The following is an 11,790-nucleotide window of genomic DNA, read 5'->3' on the forward strand; positions in this document are numbered from 1 at the left end:
TATGGGCCAATGCCTTATCACATTTTGTTTCAAAATAAAGTAATGCTAGAGATACAAACTTTTTTACAAAAAAATTTACAAACGATTGATATAGTGAGTGGTTATTGATAAATGAAAAAATAATGTTAATGGTGGGTCTAGATAAAAACCAATAAGAAATAAGTCACATTACCAATTTGTAAAAATATTGTAAAATAATTTGTGACTGTAGCATTGCTCTTCAAAATAATGTCTCAAATTTAATGTAATTTTTATTTTACATTTTTACTCCAATTAACATATCCATTAAAGAGCTATATCTTGAACAAAGCAAATTAAGTTAGCTGAAAAGGAGGGCAAAATTATTAACTACTCTCGGAAACGGAAAAAGACATGCATGCTTTTAAGAGTACATTGGCCCAACAAAATGCTATGGTATGTAAACAGTATTAGTTTATACCGTTTGCCGCCACAGCACACACTGATGCGACAGATTCAAGATTGCTTTGTTCTGTAGCAATAAAGAGACAGAGCCATCCTCGACAGTAAGCTTAGAAATTAAAGGAAATACTGAGCATATTTTCACCTTGTTTGATCAACACCAAGCATCTTCACCGTCATTACCGATGTGCCATCCTCGTTAGCATCGTATTCACAACATTTTAATTCGTGCCTCCTGCTCAATGGATGCTTAACTTCAATTTCTTTGAACACCCTTTGCTGGCTAGTCCTCACTTTGTCTTTGACCATCATTTGCCTCACCATTTTGCAGGCTTCTACTCCTTTGGAAGCAGAGTGTTTGATCAAATCTTAAAAAGTTAAAACCAGAGGTGTAAGCATTATTAAAGTATGGTTTTGTTTACAAACACCAACTAGCTGACTGACTTTTGGCGAGTTTTTGATATTCAGGGAAAGGAGAATCCGCTGTGGTATTGCAGGGCCTGTCAGCTTAATTCCTCAGCCATGTCGAAGCAGAGGCGAAGTGCTTATGAACCATCTGATACGGAGACTGGGGGGTGTGATAGTCCATGGATTGGAGCCAATCATGAGAATGGAGGTTTAGTCTCTGAGGGGCTAAAAAGTGTGATGCCAAGAAATACCAGCCCCATCACCATGAGACTCAACTCCAACAGGGGGCATTCATCGAGATTTGGATATGAGGTCTCATCTCCTGCCAAGGGTACAAAGGGCAGCCCAGCTCAAAGGAGACACAACAGTAAGTCACCAGACAGGCCACGGAGAGATGATGGTAATGCTCTTGCTCTTACACCTCTACTGAGTTTGGATGTTCAGAGAAATGTTAGTCCCTTCTCAAAAGCTGAGCCTGCTAGGCATATTTCTCCCTATAGACCTCGCGTAGAGGAGCTCAATTTGGATAAGAATGAATTCGTAGGCTCACGTAGAAAGCAAAAGAACAGAACAAACAGTAGAGAAGAAAATGGAGCTCAACCTCAGCTTCTTGAAGCTATTAGAGTGACTGAGAAAGCAAACTACAGGCGTAGATCAGTGACTGCTCCAAGACTCAGAGTGAGAGAGAAGGACCAAAAAAATGACTCTGATCATAGGTTGCAAAGTGAAGAGAGGACCTCCCCACCATTGTCAAACATGATTCAGAAACCTAAGGAAGCAGCAGCCCATATAAAAGCACCTTCGATTGGTGAACTCAATGAAATGATTGCCAAGGCAAAGCTTTCTACCGGTCAGATAGGTGATCATTCAACAATTGAAAGCACCGATTCCATTTTACCAGTGGTATCTTCTTTTCTCGTCAACACATAGCATTGGCAAAGCAGAAAGATGTCCTATCAAAAACCAATGGCTTTGAAATCCATGATAGCCAAAGCCCTAAATTGGTTTTCCAAAGAGATGCTGCTGCTCATCAACGACTTAGAGCAAATGATAATTTTGATCTTAATGCCCGAGGTACTTCATCCAGTGCTGGTTTGTCACAAACTATCAACTCTAGCTCTGGTATGAGCGGGAAGAGCAGTGATAAATTTAGCACCAATAGTAGTAAAATGAGTGATGCCAGCAGGAGCATGACAAAATTCACAGCCAATAGAAGGAAGAGCCAAACAGATGCATGGTTTGGTTGCATGAGGAAGGGGCCTTGCAGAACATCCAAATCTCCTGAACATTGACCAATTGAATAAACTTCAATTATTGAGAGGACATTTGTGGTTGAAAGCCTGAGACAATTTTGGGCAGATAAGCATCAGCCTGGTTCATTGAATGAATTTACTTGCCACAAACAAGAAGCTCAACTTCTCAAGAAACTTGTAAGTTATTTCAGAATGGAAAATTCTTTCCTCCTGTAATATTTTGTTTCATCATGATGTTCATGGATTATTCACATTGCGCTGCAAATTGCATCTAGTTTCATATATGCAAGTTATTCTGTTATATATTCTATGGTATGCATCTTTGTTGCTACGTTTTATAAGCAGTACATTTACATTGATAACTTCTACTCTGTTGAATTCTTAGGTATCCCATGACGTCTGTCCCCATATTTTGTTCAAGGGGTCCTCTGGATCTGGGAAGAGAGCACTAACAATGGCTCTTCTACATGAAATATATGGTGATGCTTGTTGGAATGTATGTTCTGGTCATCAACTGCAGCTACATTTTGAGTTATTTTTTCTTGAATATTATTTCTAGATGCCTAAACTGAATTTATCAAACTCTAATGCAGCTATCGCATGATTTAAGATATTTCCAGATTCAGGTACGCTCTAGTTTAATAATACTGAAAATTAAATTCCTGTGGCAACTGGCTTAGGAATATCTCTGAATATTTTTGTAATATTTACGGAAATCCATCTTTCTAATCCACTGTTGTGACTTATTATTGTTACCAATATAATTAGAAAAGTTACATGGACCATTTATTGATATTTGTAGACACTTGTACTGAACTCAACTAATCCCACAAAATATTTGAATAACTCATGTTTTCAAAGGCTAGAAACTCATCACAGTTTAGATTCTCATAGGGTTTGTAAAATTCAGAACCAGCTAGAATATGCACCAATTGATTAACATTCAACCAAACTTCATCTTTAAGGGATTTTTAAAATCTTCTATTACGTTATGGATCTTTATAGTACTGAGATAACCTTGCTTTACAAGGTAACCAGAAGGTATTTAAAAAGCTGCTTTTAAACAAAAGAGTGCATGATCATGCCTAGAATCATAAATGAAGGTTTTTTTTAAATTCAAGATGCTACAATTTTTTGAATTCCATTATGAATTAGCAGTTTTAGAGATTACCTCCCAAATCCAGTGCCGCAGCTCATTTTTCATACCAACAGGAAAGAAGGCCCATGCAAGTAGTAGTTCCATTAACGTCCAGTCCTCACCATGTGGAACTCAATGTAAACTTGGAAGCAAATGCTAAATATGCCCTAATGGGTTTGGTCAAGAAAATAAGCAGTGGATTTGCAGTTATTCCTGAAGTCAGCAGTGTTAATTTCAAAGCAAAATATAAAGGTCAGTTTTTTATGTGTGCAGAATTTCTCTGGATGATTTAACCCAATCTTTAAAAGCTAAGAAGGTTCCTTCTTATTGCTTTCAGTGATAGTCTTCAATGAGGTTGACAAAGCAACAGAGAACATTCAGCACTTGATAAAATGGATTATGGACTGTTATGGAGATGCTTGCAAGCTCATACTCAGCTGTGAAGATGATGCAGAAATCCTAGAATCAGTGAAAGACTGCTGCAAAGTTATTAAGGTTGATGCTCCTGTTACTCATGAAGTAAGTTTCAGATTCATTATGGATTCAAACAGTTCAATTACAGTTATAAAATACAACCATAATTCCACCTTCTAAGCTTCTCACTTCCCCACTAATCTCTCATTCCAACCTCCATCTTCCCAGATCATGAAGGTTCTTATTCAGATAGCAAGGAAGGAGGACTTTGATCTTCCCATGAGCTGTGCTGCTAAGATTGCTACAAAATCGAAACAGAACCTGAGAAAAGCAATCATGGCTCTTGAAGCATGCAAAGCACACAAGTTAGTTCTAGAAGAACAAATTGTGTTTAAATTTCTAACAAAGTAATTATACTAACAAGGACACTGTGCATATGCAGCTACCCTTTTGCTGATGACCAACCAGTTCTACTTGGATGGGAAGAGGTCCTAGTGGAACTTGCTGCAGAAATCCTAGATCCATCTCCCTCAAGGTAGGGTTTTTCTTTTTAAGGGACTGGGAGAATCTCTGTTTAGGCAGATGCTAAAAAAAAAATAATAATAATAATAATTCTAACAGAACTTGAAGAAAGTTAAGAATCTATGATTTATTGTTATACCTGATAACAAATAGGCTTGAGAGTTAATACATTAAATGACTCCATTCCGTTGTTTGAGATAATTTTGATGCAGGTCACTTACTCATCCTGCAAGACACTCTCTGTCTTTTGCACTGGAAATGAGAGATTATACTCTAGAGGTTGCTTAAGTTTATCATCTGAATATAAAACTGGAAAAAGATGGTCCAACGCTTGAATCATAGGTGTAGATCAAAATGGTACTTATGAATCCTGCCACAATTACAATACTTTGATTGTTTGTGAAGAAATTCCAATATAACATCTTACATTTATGGTCTTGTCAGATTATATTTTGTACGGGAAAGTTGCAAAAGCTTCTTTTGGCTTTTCTACCCCCAAAACTGATCCTCGAGGTGATACTAATTATTTCAAAATAAATATTCTCAATATTTACTGAAATACAATTTTGTGATAATGTTGTGCTTCCAACATGCAGAAGCTCATAGAACAGTTCCTCAAGCAAGTTGAGGCCAGTTCTAAACGGGAAATTTATTATTGGCTTGCTTATTATGTGAGTACCATCTTCCTCTTCTTTTTCTATTCTTTTTCTTTTCTTTTTTTTAGGTTGGAAAAGTGATAGTAACTTAGAAAAAAACTCTTATCAGTGGCTGCTTATTTGTTAGTCATATACTGCTTTAGACATATTGTCTTGTTGACAAGGCTATAGTAACTTGGTTATTTTCAACAGAATAAGAGACTCCCAACCAGAACAAGTGCTTTACTGAAATTAGAAGGTAAAATATAAAAAACACTCTAAATATTTGATGATTTATAATGATAGATGCACATCAATCACACAATTCCCAAATGCATTTCACCTCATATGTAGGTTAAACAGCTACATGAAAGTTATAATCTGAGTACTCACCATTACACAGGCAGTTCACTGGTTATTTATGTATCTTTTGTACAGTGTTCCAGTAATCGTCAATATGTATAGTTTACACAGGATTGGTCGATAGTTGATATATGCTACAATCCATGTCCTTAATACAATACAACGTTGCTGCAGCTGCTACTTGACACTGAAAAGCCAAAATGATATAATTAGACACACTCTCTCTCACTCCAAAATATCAAATTCCTTGTCAAGGTAGTGCTTAGGTTTGGTTGAGAAAGATCAAAGAACAGTGATTTTAACATATTTATTGCCTTCGTTTTTCCCCCTGTTCCCCACAAGTTTTTGTTTCAGCCAATAAATCATCCACAAACGGATATCTATAGGGATGTTCATCTTCAAATTTCTTGGACAAAACTCAAAGTAATAATAACAACGCCATCATATGATGGTTTCATATTACTGTCAATTCTAGGAGAAAACAATAATCAAACAACTAGTTGGCCTTCAGTGTTGCCCATCTGCCTTTTTCAGTAAAGAGTAAACAAACAGGGATGGTGCTCACCTAAAGTAGGACACTCCTGTAGCTTAGTAGAGATTCCATCATACTGTTCCTCAACCGTCAACAAGGATGGCAGCTTCTTGGGTGGCTCGAATTCCTCAAAGCACCAATTGTTGCAATAAGTTCATATGTCAGCTGAATTCAAATGGTTGCAAATTGGAATAGAACAAATGTCTTGTAAGACAATATTTTTCAAGCATACAAAGGAAAGAACCACATAGACAAATCGGTCATCTAATAGTAAGTTACCAACATAAAGTAAAATTCCAATCTTGGCTTATGGAAACAATGAAATTAATCATGTGTCATGTGCATTGTACCTGCTACCATTTCAGACAGTTTCAAGCCATACTTTCACCTGTGTCAAGAAAAACATCTCGCATAATACTGCCCATTGGATATACAAATGGGTCACTGTTTGTGCTCTAAAATCTACTTAATTCAGCCTTTGTTTAATTGAACTTATTTTTACCTCAAAAGAAAATGTACAAATTTTTAAAGTATTACCTTATTCAGAGTACCTCTGTTCTTTAACAGGTACCCATAAAATAAAATAAAGGGGAAGAAGCTAATATAAATAAGCATATCCAAATGCACACAGCAATTAAAGGGAGAAAAATAAAAGGTCACTAGAGCCTTCAAAACATCAGATTTTCCCCATTGCACACAATAAACTCAATCCCCACATGTCAAAAACTCCAACATAAAGATATAGGAGAAAGAACCTGAGAGAAAGGGTTCCAAAACTGCCATCCCATATAATATTGTATAAATATAAAAGCATATAAATATAAAAGCACTCCAAATTTCAGTAATCACGTGCAACTACTCATAAAATTGGGTTATGTAGTTGAAAAACAGAAACTAACTTCAATGCAAACCTTTGAGTTACACCATTCAGTTAACCTGAGCATGCACAAAGTATCTAAAATAACATTGCTCTAATTCTTAAATTATTTTCTTCACGGGATAAATGAGTCAATTTCTAATTGACCTTACTACATTGTAACATAGAAAAAGGCCATGGCCATGATATCAAATCAAAAATGAAATATAATAAATTCATAATTCAATAAGCAAGCACAATTAGATAAAACTCTATCCCAATAATGGTTTTTGTTTAACTACAGAAGAACTGACATCAAATGCAAACCTTCCAAGTTCCAAAGCTGTTTTAAAATCCAAGTATACATGGAGATATAATGTACATATTCCCTATGAATTTTGAAATATCTACAAGCATGTTCAAAGTCCAATTTTTCATTTTTCCTAGAACTATATACAAATCTTCAGCATCTCTTTCTTCTTTTACTTGTGTCAGCACATTTATAGCTTTTAGTCTCTTCTTGAACCACTACTTCCAGCTGACTTCTTACCAGTATACCTCTGTCAAAATAAATGGAAACATATTATATAAGCATAAACATAATAACAGATGAAGGGCTAAAAAAGGACCACCCACCAAAAATATGCAACTTTATAATTTTTTTTTTTAAATTAATAACCAATATAACTGACCTGCTTTCCAACAGTAAATGGGACATATTTGTACTTGATCATGTGTAGGATCTGTCGCTTCATCGTGAGGACAAATAGTACACCCCAGTAGCAGAGCAATATTGGCCAGAAAACAGGTACATCCAACATAGAAAAGAAAGTCAAGAGAAATGCAACAATAAAAGCCTTCGTGATGGAATACCTGAGATTATCAACCAGGAAAGTTAAACCAACCCCACCATATTTAAAATAATAATAATAATAATAATAATGTAAAAATGTAAAGCAAGGAAATTTTTCAATCTTTTTTGATAATTCGATAGTTGACGGTTCTATTGGAAACACCAGGAAGTGCCAATTAAAGTACAAGGCTCTTGGCAAACATATCAAAAGGAAATAATCTAAGAAATTCCACTTACAAAAACGTTACAAATATAAAACAATTATGCATGTAAGATGCAAAATAAAATAATGAAATAAAAAGCACAGATATTTTTCAATCACCATATTTTTATCATGCATTACACATCTGAGTAATTAAATTTAAATAAATTAAAATAAAAAGATATATATGTGTGTGTGTGTGTGGTGTTTGGGGGGGGGGGGGGGTAGGAAGAGGTTAACTCTAGCTATCCACCCCAAAGTATTGGATCATTTGCAATGTCCACCCTAGATTATAAAATTTCTTAATCAACACCTTAGTTCAAGATTAGTTTGCAATATCCACCCCAGAATCTAAAATTAATATTAAAATCAACAAATTAGTGGGTTGGTTGGGTGGTGGGATATACTACTATGTCAAAATTAACAAATTAGTTCACTCTAATTTGGAATATCCATCCCTTTAACCCATTAATAATATTAATTTTAACATTGATTATGGATGGGGCCCATAGTTCCAATTAACCCTAAAAACTAACAATGGGCAACATATCAAGAGGCACTAAAATCAGTCAGTGGATTGAAAAAGCAAATCATCAGGAAAATAGCAAAAAGCACTACCCAAGGTATTCTAACCATCTAGTACATAATAGGAAGGTACATATTGATGATATTACAAAAGAGAATGCAAAATATGAAGCAGTGAACATAAACAAATCACAAGGAAACTACAAGGTAGTACAAGCCAAACAGAACTTCTTTTTTATAGGTAAATCTTCATTCCAAAAAAGATGAAAAGGTACAGTAAAAAACCAAAGATCACAGGCAGTGTCCTAAGCCAAACAGAATTTCTATACATGTTGTGTTCAAAAAATCTACAAAGCACCAAAAGAATGAGCCTATTACCATTTAATTGATGTTCATTAAAGTTGGCCACTGTATTGTATAAGGGTAAAATATATAGGCCATTTCAAAAGAAAATCAAAATGTGCCTCCATCAGGATAGCCCAAGCATGGTAAAGCCTGAGGCTTAGAGACTCGTTCATTTGGAAAAAATCCAACCAGGCCTGCCCACCATAGTTTAACCCCTGCCAAACTGCAGTTTTGTCGGAGAAATAGCGATCCTTTTGTAGGGGAACATTGATTAGCCAGCTAACTTAATAGATTCAATTATTCAAATCCTCAAGAATCTCATATTGTAAAGATACAGTATAGTTCACAAATAGAGAAAATAAGCAAAGCACATTCTAAACAGAGACTTGGCAATAACAATGTTACTAAAAGAAATGAAAAGGCTATTAATGTACTTGAATCACTTAGCTTTTAAAATGAAAAGGCTACCATGTAAACAGTTATACTATTAAAATTAGAATCAAAGTTTAAAATGACACAAAAGCCACCATGTAAGCTTGTCATGAATGTTATAACATTCAGATTCAACCACTCTATATGCTTCTCCATCTAACATAAAATGGTACATGGAAAGATAAGGAATAGAACAAAGTAGTTAAATATTCTGCTTCACAGAATACAAAAGATTATTCCTCCAATATGAGTTGCAATGGCAACAACAACCAAACCAATAATTCAAACAATATTTAAGCTCAAGTAGGCCCTTAAAATGCTTCTCCCAATGCATTTCCTCAAACCAGGGGTGATTAATGATTATCCGGCCTTAAACTCATTAAACAGGAGATAGTGCAGTTACCCAAAAAAAAAAAAAAAACTCATTAAAAAAAGCTACACCACAGGAAAATAAAGCTTCTAAAAATATACGGATGCAATCCAGACATGAATTTGCATAACAAAGAACACTGATAAGAATGAGAAATGCTAATACCAGAATCTAAATTCGGGGAGGCGGCGAATGAAAGGCTTAAATTCATCAGAACCTTTCATTGGCAAAGAAGCCCCATCCAAGACTTCAAGCTCTGGATCTTCCTTTGGTGACAAAAACCCGATTAAGAGATTCAAGACATAGATCCCCAAGCCATAGGAAATAACATAAAATCCTTGTACGTAGTAAACACGCAAAATGTAAATCATTGCCACTGCAAGTGTTCCTAGCCACCTCTGAAGCGGGTGAGGTGTGGATCGGTCCAAATAGTACTGAAACATCTTCGAAAAATCATTTCTCCAGGTGGCAAGAGGCGCCTCTGAAGCTGAATCAGTTCCTTGTCCCTCCATGAAAATTGGGTTCTAATCTTACAGCTTAACTCTACAAAACCCAAAATTTGAAATCTAAATATAAATTAAATTTCAATAATAACAAAAACTAATACCATGGTAAAAGGACCAGAGGTCCAGAACAACTAAATTTCCATATTTTTAGGAACTGAGTCTACATTAAACCATTTGGCTAATCCAATTTTTCAATGCCCTTTTTAGCATTATAGCAGTACAGAGCATACGACTCAATATTGCAAATCATCTTTCTTTTACCTTCTTTTTTTCTCAGCAGCCAAACAGCGTGCTAGTTCTTGATCATTATACGTTGAATTACAGGTATTTAGTGAACAAATAAAATCTTTTATTTAAAAACAATAATGCATAATAACGGTTACCATTCATGATCCAATTTTTTTTCTCTCTCAAATTTTCCCAGTAACCAAACAGAGGGTTTGAGCAAGCGTTCAATAATGTGGATTGTAGGAACTTAAAATATTGAAGTAAGTAAGTAACATTCAGATTACTGAGATAATTAGGGTTTTGGATTTGAACCAAATTAAACAACGATAGGAAAATTGGCTAGCAATAAAGGAAGGATAAAGTAGTAATTTTACCAGTTGAGCTTTGAGATCGATCGCTGAGCGAGTGATCAATCTTCTTCTTCTTCTTCTTCTTCTTCTTCTGTTGAGTATGAAATTTCAATTTGAGTGAGTCTGTCTGAGTTTGAATTTGAGATCGGCCGGTTATGTTTTAATTTGATCCTTCAAATATTTATTATTTTAATTAACTGACCCCTAAATTTTTTATTTTTTATTTTAATAGAATTAATAGTAGTTGAAATTGATTGGGTTTTGAAAGTTGAGGGACAAGATTGACATAATTCATAATTAAAAGACCAAATTAAACTTTTTCCCAGTAATGAAAGGACCAACTTAGTAATCTTAAACCATAAAATTATAATGTTTATTTAGCTCATTCTTTTTTCTTCTTCTTTTTTTCTATTTTATTATTTTACTCATTCTAAGTCTGAAAAAACAAAGAGAACCACTTTAAGGGAGTAAGAATCTTTCAATGGAGATTGTATACCCTATTTTGGGTGTATATAACATCTCTTTCACAACAGGTGAGTTCTAAAAAAAATATTATTATGTTTCTAAAATTAAAAGCCACTAATTTACTAATTTTTCTATTATTCCCCTACTTTATTTTTTAAAATATTTAAAAAGGAAAAAAGAATCTCAATAGATATATTGTAGTAGTGGGGAGTATTTTTTAGATTTCATTTAAAGGATAAGTTTGAATTTGAAAGCAAGCCAATAGTATTTGTATTGTATCAAGAGTATGTCATTTTACTCAATTTAAGTCTGAAAAAACAAAGAGAATCACTTTATGGGAATAAGAATCCTTCAATGGAGGTTGTATACCCTATTTCGAGTGTATATAACATCTCTTTCACAACAAGTGAGTTCTAAAAAAAAATATTATTATGTTTCTACAATTAGATGTTTAGTCCACTCCTGATAATAGTTATTTATCATCAGATCAAGATACTAATCAATTTTTGGTGTAGGTGAGGGATTGAATTTCAGATCTCTTATTCAATTATCAAAGAATTTATCAATTGAATTAACTAAAACCCACAATATCAATGAAACATGATTTTATTCTATTTAATGAAAAAAAATACCCAACACTATCTATAAAACATTCATTTAATTGTTGTAGGAGTCTAGGAGCCCTTCTAATCACGTTGAAAGATGCTACATCCACAATATTTTTACAATATTTTCACAACAAATTATAAGTGGTTAGTTATTATTGGTTCAAATTTGAACCTAACACTAAGATTACTTTTTTGCCCCAACAATAATAACCCGTAACAATCTGCCACTTAGAATTTGTTGTGAAAATATTGTGGATATATCATTTTTCAATTATACGTTACTTAGTTTGTAAAAAATAATAATAATAATAAAATCAAAAGAGGTTTATTCCAACTGGTAAATTTATATTTCAGATTTCTGATAA

The 11,790-nt window shown here is 34.2% G+C and overlaps 1 protein-coding gene and 1 pseudogene across 2 annotated transcripts; one reads left to right on the forward strand and one right to left on the reverse strand.

Moving 5' to 3' along the window:
• Positions 1 to 401: 401 nt before the first annotated feature.
• On the forward strand, positions 402 to 4,443 carry LOC115950384 (annotated as a pseudogene).
• Positions 4,444 to 6,787: 2,344 nt separating this feature from the next.
• On the reverse strand, positions 6,788 to 10,558 carry LOC115993577 (protein RER1B-like). 2 transcript variants are annotated; one of them, XM_031117514.1, is made up of 4 exons: positions 10,377 to 10,558; positions 9,434 to 9,834; positions 7,234 to 7,414; positions 6,788 to 7,101 (listed from the first exon to the last, which is right to left on the reverse strand). In XM_031117514.1, the coding sequence occupies exons 2-4, from the start codon at positions 9,778 to 9,780 to the stop codon at positions 7,051 to 7,053; spliced, it is 579 nt and encodes a 192-aa protein (XP_030973374.1). In that variant the 5' UTR covers positions 9,781 to 9,834; positions 10,377 to 10,558; the 3' UTR covers positions 6,788 to 7,050. The 2 variants fall into 2 exon arrangements, with proteins under 2 accessions (XP_030973374.1, XP_030973373.1); XM_031117513.1 differs by having other exon boundaries at positions 9,434 to 9,811; positions 10,377 to 10,556.
• Positions 10,559 to 11,790: the final 1,232 nt, after the last annotated feature.

The sequence above is a fragment of the Quercus lobata genome, chromosome 6, assembly GCF_001633185.2.
Source record: "Quercus lobata isolate SW786 chromosome 6, ValleyOak3.0 Primary Assembly, whole genome shotgun sequence".
NCBI classification, from domain to species: Eukaryota; Viridiplantae; Streptophyta; class Magnoliopsida; order Fagales; family Fagaceae; genus Quercus; species Quercus lobata.

Excerpts from the sequence above, each read along its gene's own strand:
- LOC115993577 (XM_031117514.1), bottom strand. The coding sequence starts at position 9,780 with ATGGAGGGACAAGGAACTGATTCAGCTTCAGAGGCGCCTCTTGCCACC. Across the intron at positions 7,415-9,433 it reads CTCCCCGAATTTAGATTCTG|GTATTCCATCACGAAGGCTT; the intron begins GTATTAGCATTT and ends TGATAATCTCAG. Across the intron at positions 7,102-7,233 it reads CATTTACTGTTGGAAAGCAG|AGGTATACTGGTAAGAAGTC; the intron begins GTCAGTTATATT and ends TTATTTTGACAG.